Source organism: Miniopterus natalensis, chromosome 17 (genome assembly GCF_054644295.1).
Source record: "Miniopterus natalensis isolate mMinNat1 chromosome 17, mMinNat1.hap1, whole genome shotgun sequence".
NCBI classification, from domain to species: domain Eukaryota; kingdom Metazoa; phylum Chordata; class Mammalia; order Chiroptera; family Miniopteridae; genus Miniopterus; species Miniopterus natalensis.
The window spans coordinates 34,427,565-34,442,674 of NC_142097.1; the positions used below are offsets into that span (position 1 = coordinate 34,427,565).

General features: G+C 32.8%; 1 protein-coding gene across 3 annotated transcripts in view; it reads right to left on the bottom strand.

The window, feature by feature from the left end:
- BRIP1 (BRCA1 interacting DNA helicase 1) overlaps positions 1-15,110 on the bottom strand; it is a 77,545-nt gene that overhangs the window by 42,721 nt on the left and 19,714 nt on the right. For all 3 annotated transcript variants that reach the window (XM_016203655.2, XM_016203647.2, XM_016203661.2), the window contains exons 7-8: positions 5,732-6,022; positions 278-499 (exon numbers count right to left, since the gene is read on the bottom strand). In XM_016203655.2, coding sequence (XP_016059141.2) covers positions 278-499; positions 5,732-6,022 — 513 coding nt within the window. The remainder of the gene's footprint in view (positions 1-277; positions 500-5,731; positions 6,023-15,110) is intronic.

The window sequence follows — 15,110 nt, forward strand, 5'->3', positions numbered from 1 at the left end:
TCACTATCAAGGTGATGAAACACCCTGCTATAATCCCACTTCGGTACTAGGTCCTTAAAAGCACTTATTCCTTTGGAAATGAAAGTGACGAGGCCTGAAATTCAATTTTTACTACACCTTAGAACATGTTTTCAGTACTCTAATCTGTTTACACACTTACATTAATTAACTATAAAACAAAAAAATAAGACATTAAAACACCTAAAAGCTTTTATATTCACCACTTATATCCCAATAAGTAGGAAAAAAGTTCTAATTTTTACATATATCTACTCACACTTTCCCGTATTTGTGCATCTAGAAGATAGTTGTAGGGACAAAATATGATGTCAGCATCTTCTATTAGTTCTCGTGCTGTGTAATACGGACATGCCTTTAGTTTTTTCCCCAAGCTGACGAGTTCTTCTATATCCCAGGCCTTGCACATCCCTTGGAAGGTCTGCAATGTGTGTTGATCACTAATTTTATGAACACCATGATAAAAATAGCAGGATTTGCCCTAAAAACAAATATACATAAACTGAAATGTGAACCAATACTGGAACAAAAGAAATAAAACAAGTTTATCTCAGAATTTTAGGAATATCATTAAAGCCACATGGCAAAGATTTTATAGAGGAGACAAATTATACCATATCTATAATCCCAACCACTTTAAAGGCACTATATTAGTTGACTCAATAGAGATCCAGATCAGTATAGCTCTAGATACCCCAAATTAACTTGACAAATATATACATTTTAAAATTATGTTTGTTGTAGCTTTGTTCTTAAATTGTAATTAAAGTGATATTAGGCAAAAATATGTCTGGAAGGATATACAAGAGCAATGATATCACTGGATACTTTCAAAGATGACAACTAAGTGACTTGGGAACAGGAGTGGGAGAGATTTTTCTCAACAGACACCTGTACCGTTTCACTTTGAGTCATGAGACAGTATTACTTAAATCCAAATAAATGAAAGAAAGAAAGAGAGAAAGAGAGAGAGAGAGAGAGAAGAAAGAAAGAAAGAAAGAAAGAAAGAAAGAAAGAAAGAAAGAAAGAAAGAAAGAAAGAAAGAAAGAAAGAAAGAAAGAGAGAGAGAGAGAAAGGAAGAAGACAGGAAGAAGAGAGGAAGAAGAGAGGAAGAAGAGAGGAAGAGAAGGAATGAAGGAGCTAGAGAGGAAGGAATGTCCTAGGGGAAAAAATAAAGAGTGTTCATTACAAAAAAGGAAAATACAAGAGTATCAAGAAAAGACCTAAATTATAATTCTATCACACAAACATGTACTGTTAACATTCTGATGTATTTCATTTCATATTTCATCTACATGTATGCAGTACATATGGATGGATATATCTTTACAATGTGACCCACTATTAAAATAATAATAAAGCAAATTTTCCCCAGGCACTGAGGATTATTAACAATCTAGCCACAGTAAACACGTTTTACAAAACTGGGATCACTTTTTTTCTCAGCCTATTTTAGTAAAACTCCTATATGAAATATTTTCTCACATCACTATTTTTTCATTGTTGCCCACATATATGTACATTGAATTAACATGCCACAGTTGATGAACCAGTTTATTATTTAACATTTAAGACTATTACTAATTTTTGCTTTATAAATAATGCTGCAATAAGCATTTATAAACCCATTTCTAAATATCTTCTTAGTATCTATTTTTAGAAATGGCATAATGGGATCGGGGAGTATGAAGTGTTTTTAAATTTCTTAAAAACTATACTGAGAAAACAAGATGGGGGCGTAGGTAACAGCTACATCCGCTGCCTCCCATAACCACATCAAAATTAATGTCCTTAGTCATTCTATTATAGGAAGTAAAAATTTTAAGATGCTTGCCCAGCTGGTGTGGCTTAGTGGTTGAGTGTCTACCTATGAACCAGAAGGTCATGGTTCCATTCCAGTAGGGGCATGTGCCTGGGTTTTGGGCTTGATCCCCAGTAGGGGACGTGCAGGGGGGAGCCAATCAATGATTCTCTCTCATCACTGATGTTCCTATCTCTCTCTCCCTCTCCCTTCCTCTCTCTGAAATCAATAAAAATGTATTTTAAAAAATCAGATATTTGATAAAACTCAGTCTATTAAATATTCTATTTATTTAAAAATGTATACAATTAGTAGAAATTTAAATATACACTATTAGTAAAAGACACAGGCAACTTGTCAATAATTATCAAATTTTTAAATGTCACTATTAATATCCATATATACATAGTTTAATAGCCAAAAAATTGGAAATAAACCAATGTCTACTAATAGGGAACATGTTAAATAAATTAAGGTAAATTCATACAAAAGAGATAGCTCTCGAAAAAGTGAGTTAGATTTATCTGTGTGCTGATGTGTTTAAGCTATTAAAATACTATATACACATGGATTATAGCAAGTACATATTTAAAATATTTTAGAATAGACATAAAACTTTACAATAGTTTCTTCAAAGGGTTTTATAACCACATATATTTTGTATTTCAATTGTCATGTGGTACTAAATGGTGGAATGGGCCATTTTTATTTTCATTAATTCTGTGTATCAATAAAAAAGTTAAATATGATTCTGAAATCCAATACTTATCTTTCCCAGTTTGCTGTCCTTAACAAGTAAAAAGCTATTACACATATGCTTTATATATATGTATTTTTATCTATGAACTGTACAAAATGCAAACCTATGTTTTTAAAACATGCATACGTTATTACATACACAAAAGTACCGAGAAATTGCTAGAAATGGAGTAGAGTTTAAGAGGTTCCTAACCTTTAAAAGAATGTCTGCAAATCCAAGGACATGATCAGTTAACAACTGACTATTAGTTCTCCTAAAGCTTTGTATTCAGCCATGTTAAGGGAAGCTACTTGCTGGTCCTCCAAGGTATTAAAAATAAAAATTGGGAGGAAAGGACTCAACCAACTTTCTTTACTTAGTTCATTTTTTATATTATTTTCACTTACTTTGTCTAAACTCTACTACATCAAATTCTGCTATGTAAACTTCCCCATACCCTATGCCATCTTTTGCTTTTGTTTGTAGTGTAATCAAAATAGCAATGGCTAGGAGTTAAAAAACGTGTTTCCTTTCTTGCTAATTAGTTGTGTGATACTAGGAAAACTTCAGGATCCATTTTCTCCTCTGACTACGCATCAAAAGAGTAGTTGAACCAAAAGCTTTTGAGATTCCTCTGACCCACTGACTTGACCATTTCTAAAGATTCTCCTAGCTCTAAAATTTTATGATTCTGGGGTCCAGAGATAAGTAGAGATAAGCCAAGTACCTTTCACTATGAGTCTGATACAGATTGAGTTTCATAATATAACATTCACCATTTCTTCATTCCAAATATCTTCTGTACTATTTGGAAGACTTGTATTTGTACAAAATGATTACTAAGGTAGGTATTTTCAGAGTCTATGATTAAAAACGGTTAAATCTCATCTTAACAAAACTAAGATATTCTTTCATACCTAAAATACTTTTTTAAAATTATTTCTGGAGCTAGTAAAGATAATTTTTTCTTAACTGAAACAAAATTAACTTTTAACAGATAAATGCACTGCATTTCCAGTATAAGAGCACTTTAGTAAAAGAAACAGTGAACAAAAACACATGTGCCTTTGGATCAAGCCAAAAAATCAGAAAGTTTACACTTTAAGGGCACTTAGAATGACACTCCTGTGCAGGCTGATAGCAAAACCAGAAAAGCGCATCCATTTTAGCAGTGTAACACAACCCTGAGGGGAGTCTGTCAATTGAAGCGTTATCACACTTTAAACTCTTTTTCACTCAAACTGTCAGTTATCTATTTATCATTTCGCTTTGGTGATTCAGCCATAGTAAGCATAGACACCTATGGTGACTTTGTAATTGGCCCTCATTACAATACCAAATTACCCTGAGGGCTTGGGAACAAGAAAAAAAAATGTTCATGTATGCCTATGAGGTAAGCATACTGAGGCAGAATTAGGTCAAGAAAAACAACTATAAGCAGGTATCTTCAATTATGTATATCGCTAATATTAAAAAACAAAAGACTTGTTTACTTTAAAACAGAAACTAAATGCCAATGAAAAATTCTGAACATTCAAATCCACTGGATTACTTTTTATTTTTACATGATTCAAACTTATGACAGTAAAGATCAATCAAAAAACATAACCAGCACTACAGGATTCTAGAGGATTACACAAAATAAGACTATTAGCTTTCAGTGCACAATCTTAAACTTTATAATCGCTTTTAATAATAAGATAACAAATAAATAATAGTTATAATTTTCCCAATAACAAGTAACAAAAAAATGACAATGCCAGCAAGTCTTCTTGCATAGACTATATAGACAAAAGACAAATTTCAAGAATTTGAGGAATCCACTAGATTAATTAGCCACTTCTGGAAAGAAGTCTATTTAAGCATAAAATTTATGGGGTTTTATCATGAAGAGCCTTTTCTCTATTTTATTATTTTTTAGGATTTGACTTTTTACTATTTTCATCTCTCCTTGAAGAGAACTTTTTAAATATTGTGAAGATTTCACAGTTCCTCAGTTAAAAAGAACTTATCGGAAATAAATATAAATAGTATTTCGACAATAGTTTTGATTCAATATTCTGTATTCTCTTCCTGTCTTCCTGGCTCTGAACAAGTCACTTAAGTTTTTCCACTTAAGTTCCTTAGTAATTACACTTCATATTCACATTTGAATGTCTATTGAAGCATCTTTTGAATATCCCAAAACAAAGCTTAAATAAATTTCTATATAATAAAAGAAAGCACTGAGAAAGAAAAACATAATACAAAATAATTTATTTACATTATATAGTAGAAGGTGATATAGCAATTAAATGAAACTCTAGGGGCTACAGCTCATAGTCCTTTGTGTAAAAACAACTCTGAAAAAACACTAGTGAAAGACTGAACTTTCAAAATATATTAAAATATCAATGGTCATTTCATATACTATCAATTTATGGTTCACTAATAATTTCTGGGTGTAATTCCAGACTCGTAACTTCCATTTTAGAGTAAACTAGTTATCAACCAGGTACACAAACTACCAAGCTATACTCTGCCAAAAAATTATTTAAAAATCTTACGTCTTTAGTAAGAAAGACTTCTCTATTTCCTCCTAGTCCAAATTCATGTTAATCTAGATTTCCCCTGGAAAACTTCAAAACCACCAATGACATATCTTTAAAGTTAGTAATTTAATATATTTTTGGGGGGGAAGAGAAATTTGTACTAATCAGAATGAGACAAGATAATCATTATATTTCTCATTCAATTAAAAAGCATTTTAAAATTCAATCAAAGAGCCTAAACTACCTTCCTTTGAAGTTTTAAATATGTGTAAGACATTAATTAAATCTAATTAGACTAAATCATTTAAATACTTTTATCTCCTCATATGACATTATCCATGTTTGACAACTTTTAGTAGAAGGACTTAAAAGAAAGAAGACATCTGATTAAAATGGAAATTAATTTCAAGGAATTAAATATCCCTAAATTTTAGGACAGAAACCATAATTTTAAACTTGAATAAAGATTTCCTTGTGGTAAAATTAGTTTTCAAAAAATATGAATACTAGCAATTAATGTGATCTTCATACCTTATTTCATTATCACTGAAACTGTACATGTAACAAAATAAACACAAAAAATTGAGTAATTTTACTCCTTTCAGTCTTATTTTGTCTCTAAAACAAAATAACTTTACTTACATTTTTTCCATCCAGCAACTCCATGCACTTTTCATTTCTGTTGAAGTTACCTACTACTTCAGGATGGACACAAGTATGATCCCTGCTGGAAAGAATAGTCATTGGGACCCCTGAGTATGCGGTCCTCCGGAGCTCTCTAGTAATTTGAGCAATCTGCTTGTGTGTACGTGTCCCAAAATATATTTTTGGTATCTTGGATTTCCCCCCAGGATCCTTCTTAATGGCATTTGAAGAATCTTTACTGTTTCCTTCTTTAGTAGGACAAGAGCACCTAGAACAGTGACCAGAGAGCTGTACAAAAAAAAAAAAAGAAAAAGATAACATCTGGACTACCATAAAAATGTTATCAAACCTCTCATAGAATCAGAACCCATAGTAATGAATCACAACTGACAAATAATATCAAGAAACCATCTAAAACTTGCCATTAAAGAAAAACTACAAATTCCGCTTCAAATTGGTTCTTTCACTAACTTATAAATGTTTCCATATTTGCATTGCTTTCTAATATACCACTCCAACTCTCAAATTCCAAATGCTTTGAATATATTTTAACTTTTCTCTTTCATAAATTATAAAATAAGACAAAACTGAGGATAATTTTAATTTTCTTCTGCTTCAGTGAACTTGTGATATTACAGCTTAGAATTGATAGTACTATTTTTGTTCACAGCATAGCCCATTTAAATATCCCATAATATACCAATATTTTTAAAAGTATTTAAAATATACCTTACAAAAGAATAGAAATATCAAGTTGAATCTAAAGTATCATTGAACAACAGAAGTGAAAACTATTCTCTAGCAAAGGTATGAAAATGAATGCATATTATTAATATTTAATAATAAAGGCAGGTTGCTTGTGTGGAACAAGTATATCTGAAATTCAATTACCTGTCAGTAAAATTATCATTCAGGGTAGATAATTTTACTCATAATTCAGTTTCATAATTGAAATAGTTTTATGTCTCCTTAAACACACTATATATGGAACTTCAGGAATATAGTCTACTGTTTACCTGATTTTTCTTCTCCTGTTTCTAAACTCTCAAAAATAAAACACAGTTTAATGCTATATATTAGAACTCATGGGTTCTTAATAACTACTACCTAACTTAACCTTAATTACTACACATAAGAGACAGGGTACAGCCTCATTAAGAGAAACTCCACGAAATGGTTAGTTTATAGAAGTGGTCACTGATGGGGGAAAAAAGCTAAGTAGCACAGTAGCTTAAGAGAATATGTACTGGAGAGTTATAGTTTAGTAGAACAAATATACTATTTAACTAAAGTTTTTTAAAAAAATTATAATCAGTAAGATTAGCCTTTACCAACAAATGCTAAGTCATAGCATGTTACACCACAATACTGAGGATCAAGCTGTCTTTTAGCCTCAACTCAGTGGAAAAGCAAGTTCAAATTACTCCCAGTCTCACTCAACCTTGTCCACCATTAAATATTACAATACATGATAGAATGGATGTAAATGTGACCCTTCTGGAACTGTCACTCACTGGGATAAAAGGTTCACTGATGTGCCAAATAAACAGTCAAAGCAGATAAAGTTACAGCTATGCTGGAATTGTTACATTCCCCTCTCAGGTTGCCAGTAACAGCAGATTTCATTACAGAGTGCTGCCACATTAAATAGCCAGTTCCAAATATCCTGCCTTCTATATTGAATAATTACTTATTCACTGAAAGGATAAAAAGAAGAGTTATGAATGGGGCTCTTGTCAACAGCAAGGCAGGAAACAGCTGACATGTGGTTTATGTTACATATATTGCAATATCTAACAATTTATGGTCACACAGAAAATGGGATGCAAATTATATAATGATATTTCTGACTCAATTCTTTTTTGGCCTTTGCAATGACCACATTAATTAATTAACATACTAAAAGAATTAAGGTAACTCTAGGTAGCAGAATTCGTTTACTGTTTTATACCTTTAATCTTTTCACTCAATTACACTATTTCTCTTCCCTATGATACAGTTAAATTTATCCTGAATATTAGAATGCTAGGGTCCAAAGCACTGCTATATACTATGTGAATATATTATATCCAAGAATAAAAGTAATCCCGTAAAGTGGTCTTTTCTCAAAGTTGGAAGATCATCTACTTTTTCAGCTCCAATTCCACTTAAAACTTTATCACCTACACCTTTTAATTCCACATTTTTTTCCTGACTAAAAAATTCAAACAACACAGAAATAAACAAAATAAATCAGCCCCCAACCACAAATAATTCAGTATATAACATGCAGACCTTCACATATGTATAAATACGTCTTTCATACAATTTTTTCAAACAAAAAGGATGTTATTATATAGCTTTAAAACTTGCTTTGTATTCAAACTTTTTAATTTTTAAAAGGTGTGAATTGGATACTAATAATTTAAATGAATGTTTATCTTAAAATATTATGCTAGTAGCTGTACTAACAAAAACAAAGGATCGAGCACTAGTTTCAGGAAGTGTTTCCCACTAGAGCAGCTTTATTAGGTACCTTGAACTTGGTTTTCATTTCACAACTAAGAAAATTATAAACCATGGCTAATTTTATATTAAACATGTTTTGGTTTGGTTTCGTTTTTTTAAGATTTAAAGTGCTCTGAAATCATTATACAATCTATGAACTTAAGGTAACTCTTCAAGAAGATGGTTTTTCAATGGGTGAATGGGCAAGTAGAATAGAAAAAAGAAACTAAGAAAGTTGATTATTTTTCTTTTGTTTTATTAAGAGGAATTATTTCTTCAGAAGTGATCTTCTATTGAAGTTTCCATTTAAAGGACTTGGTAAAATTATATTTGAGGATGAAAAAAATTAAATGTGGCAAGAGGACAGAGGCTTCAAAAAGACATTTTTTTAATAACAAAAAAGAATTATTTGTACCCAAATCAGCAACTTGCAATGCTGTAAGAAAACTAGAGAAATAATCCTGAAAACAGCAATGACGGGTCATAATATCCCTCAATTCAGCTGAAGGCTAACACTTTAAAACATAGATAAGACACTTTAAGGTTGGCAAAGGGGAGGAGGGGAATGGGGACATCTGTAATAGTGTTGACAATAAAAATAAAGAAAAAAAAAGACACTTTAAGAAAGATAAACCACATGAGTTCCCCAAAACCTATAATCTCTAAGACCTGTATTCATAAGATATAAAGAATTCCAACAAATCAATTTTCAAAAGACAAATCCAATAGGTGACCAAGAACAAGAAATCACAGGAAAGAAAAGCTGAAAGGCCAATAAACATCTGAAAAAATGTGCAAACTAATGCTCAACTTCATAACCAATTAGGAAAATGAAAATGAAAGCCATAATTAGATTCCATTTCACATCCATCAGGTTGGGTGTTAGAAAGGACATGATGCACCTCTTCTAACTGCTGATCAAAGAATAAACTGGCACATCCATTTTGGAGAGCAAACTGGTGATCTAGTTAAATTGAAGATACATAAACCCTATGACCCAGCATGGCACTGGTGGGTCATAGGGTTTATATATCTTCAATGCTAGAGAAACTCTTGCACTTTAAGAGAGATACAACAGTGATCATCTTTGCAGTGTTGTTTTCATAGTGAGGAAAACAAGCTAAATGCATTGACAGAAGAATGGATCAATAAAATATGGGAGTTTTTCAATCAGTGGAATACTATATATAATGAATGAATATGAAATAAAGTTACATGTATCAACAGATAAAATATCAAAAAACAACTGAGCAGGCTGAATATGACAAAATATTATTCTCCCCATAAAATTCCAAATAAATTGATGATAGGAATTAAAATATAAAAACTTCAAGTAGAGAATTAGGAATCCCCCCTATGGTAGAAAATCCTTAGAGCTAAGGATTGTGGTGGACTATACACCTGAAAAATGCTAAAAGTACTGCAAAGAAAACACAGCACAACAAATATACACTATTCTGGTTCCTCTTCAGCTGCTTAATACCTAGCAGAATACCTTTCATCATAGTCACTCCTGACCAAAAATTTTCAAGCAAATTTATTAGGAAACAGATTCTTAAATTAGGGCCTATGAACTGTTACAGAGAGTTAGAGATGACCCATAAACTATAGACACAAGTATGTGTGCATTTCTAGAAAGTAAGTCCATAACATTCACCAGGTGCTCAAAGAAGATTGTTACCCCAAAACTTATGTCTGATTTTATATGGAAATCAAATGGAAACAGCATTTTCTGTACAACCCGCTTGGCCAGACACAATTACTCTGCAAAGAAATAAACCAACTGAGCCCTGGCTGGTGTAGCTCAGTTGGTTGGGCATCATCCCATACACTGAAAGAATGCCAGTTTGATTTCTGGTCAGGGCACATGCCCAGTTGTGGGCTCGATCCCCGGTACAGGGCATGCAGGAGACACCTGATTGATGTTTCACTCTCACATTGATGTTTCTCTCTCCCTCTCCCTTGCTCTAAAAATCAATAAAAATATTTTTTTATAAAGGAATAAAGTGATAATTCAAAGAACATAATTTTATAAAGCTTCCTCTACTACTTGTAAATTCATTTTTCTTTTGATGTTTGTTAATTACTTAATATTAACATAATTGTAAATCAGGTCCCTAATATTAATTTTTAATTCCATTTTACAGATGAAAAAGTAAAATCTAAAAAGTTCTTCAGGTTACTACAAAACACAATAAATTTGTGGAGAAATTGGAATTCATAATCCCAAATCTTAAAGCTTTAACAGAATTTTTTCATCTACCACTTAACTCAGCAAAAAAGCAAAATACTGCCTTTTTATTTCAAAAAGTCATGCACAAAAGGAGCTACTGGTAAAAAGCTAATGAATGCAAAATTATTCTACAATCTTCAAGGCATAAAAAACAGGGTTTATTGTTAATCTTTATCAACCATTTGCTCTTGTCCAAGCCATCTAAACAGGTACTGAATGTCTGTTGTGCAAAATCTCACATAAGCACACACTCTAGTAAGATAGCAAAAGTGACATAACTATACCTTTTCAACTATTCTTTTTAAAAAATTCAAACAGTAGTAGTACTCTACTGCCACAGTTTCATGATTAAACTGCACAAAGCAGCTGTTTATCCACTCACAGCCACCAGCAGGTGAACCTGATTCAATATTTATCACAGGCTTTCACAGATCACTGCTAACCAAGCAAACGTTTTAATTAAGCTGGAACTTGCTTCAAAGAGCTCATTCAAGATGTCAATCAGCAGCTAAGGGATCAGATACAGTGTCAGGTGAGAGTGTGTAATACAAATCCACAACTTTCTTCATCCCATCGCTGTAAATTAGCCTGCTCTAAAGTTCAGACTCTGATTGTAACAGACTGCCAGTCTCCTGGAATGTGTAACTGAAGTCACTCAAATTCTATTGTGAAGGTTGTAAGCAATATGTTAAACTGCAATGGGCTAGCACATTAAGACAGATCCTTTTCACGGTTGTTTTTTGATACCATAAGTGTTTGTTACCCTACTCTCCACTTACTGTTTACTTTCTTGCCTAGTGTAAATGGGAATTCCTTAACACAGTTGCCCCAGTTTCTGAAAAGTTTATGTTTCAGTAGAATTAATCAAGAAAGACCCAAAGTGGTATAATTTTTATCTAAGTTAATATACTTGAATAATCTTATTCTATAACAATTCTCAGTTTAAGTCAAACATATAAAAATGTCCAAACTGCTAGGAAGTAAACCTAACAGCCCTTTACACAGATGTGACTATATATAGCAATGAGTCCTAAGTATAGTAATGAGTCACATTGATCAACTTCATAAAAAATACCTGGGATTTTTATAGTAAGAAAAAAAAATGGGGAGAAAAAGAATCAAAGGAGAGAGAGAGATGGGGGGACTCTTCCTTAGAGAAGAATGTCACCTAAAAATTGTACATGGAATGATAGAATTTTTAAAATCACCATTTTGCAACTCCCTTGTAATAACTGATTCCTGCAAGCTACCTGAATGGACGCTAAAATCACTGGGTGAAAAGTTGTTGGGGAACAAGATATTCACCCCACAGATTACTTATCAATTACAAAAGGAAAATATGGCTTTATAATGGAGAGACCTGGTAGTCACCACTTTAACAAAGTGGTCAAACCTGTCATCATCAGTAGTGAGACAAACTGGCATTGTGTACCTCTTGATGTAATATAATGAGAAATATACTTATGTGTTCTTCTTGAACAAAACAATATGGTTATAAAATCCAAACAATCAAGACATAAATCAAAAAGAACCCAGGAATAATGGACAAACAATAGTGCGGGGAAGGCCTGGGGACGGGGTGGGAGCAGGGGGGAGGGAGTCAATGGGGGGAAAAAAGGGACATCTGTTATACTTTCAAAAATAAAGGTTTTAAAAAAGAGGATAATCTCTAATTCAGTGTACTGTCATGATAAATACTGTACATAAAAATAAATATATAAGCATATGCAAATTTACATTATTCAAATTAACAGACTAACATAACACATTTATTAATATAACATTTTTAATTTAAAAATAACATGCTCAGTGTAATAAATGTTAATGATATAAAAAATAGAAAATTAAAGAGATAATAAAAATTAAAAAAAAAGAACCCAGGAATAGAGAAACCACAGTCAATAAAAAGACATATATAATTTAGTTGGTGAAAATTAATCCAACTGCACACTTATGTTCATTTATATATTATACTTCAAAAAGACTATTTAAAATCCTATCTCTTGGGGTTATAGGAGATTTTTATTTTCTCCTTTATGGTATTTTGCTAAATTTTGAACTTTCTTCCATGAACATTTTTAAATGAGAAATCAAAGCTATCTTGACATCATCTTCCACATATTGACCAAAATGGTATAAAAAAACCTATACAAAATATCTTTGCTTCTTTCATGAGCATTAAATATAGATAAGTTATCAATATACAAGCCTCCAAAGAAGCACTACCCAATAAAGCTTAGTGCAATGGAGGAACTGAATCTTTTTTTTTTTTAACATATCTTTATTGATTTCAGAGAGAGGAAAGGAGGAGGAAAGAGAGAGATAGAAACATCAATGATGAGAGAGTCATTGATCGAGCCCGCAACCCGGGCATGTGCCCTTACCGGGAATCGAACCCGGATCTCCTGGATCCTAGGTCGATGCTCAACCGCTGAGCCATGCCCAGCCGGAACTGAATCTTAATTTCAATTAATTAGTGACAGGTGGCTAGTGGTGAGTGTATTGAATACAACAGTATAGGTTTAAAGTATTACTACAGATTCTTCATTTAACCTAGAAAATAAACTACTAGCGAAATAACTAAAATATATATTTTTTTAAATGGGAAAGAATGGTATATATTCTTACATATGAAAAAATTTTGTTTATATGATAAAGATGCTGTACTAGGCACCTCTTTAGACATGTGTCCAACCCTTTATTCTAAAAACAGTTCATCATCTATAGCCTCTCCTGAAAAGGTTCACCTAATACTTACATTAATAACACATGCCCATGCCCAAACTCAATTCCAGGCATAACAAGACCAATTGGATTCACTTTCCTAGGAACTGGTACTTGGCACATGTAAACTGAGTTAATCAACTATAAGGAACAGACCAGAAGATCTTGTAGTCTTTTAAAGCTTCCATTTTGAGATATCATGGTAAGGTCATATAAAAGAGGATAACTATCCAGAAAACAAGTCTACAAAAAAATAATAAAAATTCTGTAGAGAGAGAGGCAGGGAAGACATACTTGAGGCCCCAAAGAGAAGAGAGAAGCTAACTAAAAACTTCTGAGTTTCAATAAGGGCAGTAGTATTTCCTGCCTGATCTTTCTTTGAGTAGGCTTCTATTTCTTCAAAAGCATATCACTCTGATTAAGTCAGGCAACATTTCAAATCAGTGGGGAAAATTATTCAATTAACAGACAAATGACTATTTGGAGAAAAATTAACTGCCTCCTATTTACATCAAAATAAACAAAACAGAAACAAACTCATGTATACAGAGAACAAACTGATCTACCAATATGGTAGATTACGCATACACATTTGGCTTCCATCCCACCTAAAACACCATTGAAATAAACTTAGTTTGTAGCTGAGGTCTCAAACTGGAAGCCCACAAATCACATCTGATTGAAAATCATGCTTTGAAAAGCTACAAAGAGTTTTATAAATTTGAACTACTTAAAAATTATAAGATGAGCCCAGCTGGGCATGGCTCAGTGATTGAGCGTCAGGTGATCGGGGTTCAATTCCAGGTCAGGGCACATGCCTGGGTTGCGGGCTGGATCCCCAGTCAGGGGCGTGCAGGAGGCAGCCAATCAATGACTCTCTCATCATTGATGTTTCTATCATCTCTCTCCCTCCCTCCCCTTTCCTCTCTCTGAAATCAATAAAGATATGTTTAAAAAACAAAAACAAAAAAAAAGAAAATCCATAGTTTTGGCTTCTTTTGTAAATACTGAATGAATGGCCACACTGGGTCTATATTCCTAAAGGGCAGCAGTCAGTGTTGAGTAGACTGTCACATTGATATAAGGCATATACTCTTAAGATATCACAGTCTCTACCACTTAAAGAATTTAATTACAGGTACTTAGACTCCTTCATTCATTCATGCTACCTATTGATCATTTAAGTTGTCAATCCCAGGCACAGAAGTACAAAAAGGAATAAAGCCACAATAACAAAGAGCATGAAACAGGGGTTCACCAATACATGAAAGAGTTCAACAAATTTCTGGAAATTTGGGAGCAAAGAACTAATAAAAGAGATGGCACTAGGTACTGCATATACCAACTGACCTGTGGTGGAAAGCAGAACAAGAAGAGACCAGCTGATTAAAAAGACATTAATCTTGGCTATAAAAAGTTTAGAAAATACTGAAAACTGTAAGGAAGAACATAAAAATAAGTCACCAATAAAAAATAAAATAAAAGAGATGGAGAAAAATGAAGTATAGAATTCATGACAAGCGTGTAAAGGGAAGTTGGGAGCCAACCTGTTCAATGGAACTCTACTTAGTCAGCAAATTCAATAGAGGAAGAGAATGATAAATAAAGCTAAAATCAGTGGGATAATCAGATTTGAAAAAAAGGACAATTAATCTAATCAGCATCCCAATCTCTCTCTTCTACTTTCTCATTCAGAAAGCACGCAGTTAGCAGACACCAGATGCCTCTTCTCTAAAAAATTAAATACCTGGAAAGCTAAAGCTTCCAGAGGGTATTCAAGCTTAAATGTTGTCTTTCCTGAAGGAAGTTCTCCTCATTCAGACTTTTAAAAGGTCCACAGTCTCATAGCAAGCTCTCTGCCCACCTAAAACAGAGACTTTGCCCTCACCACGCCCCAATAGCTACAAAACATTCAATTTATACAAAAACTGA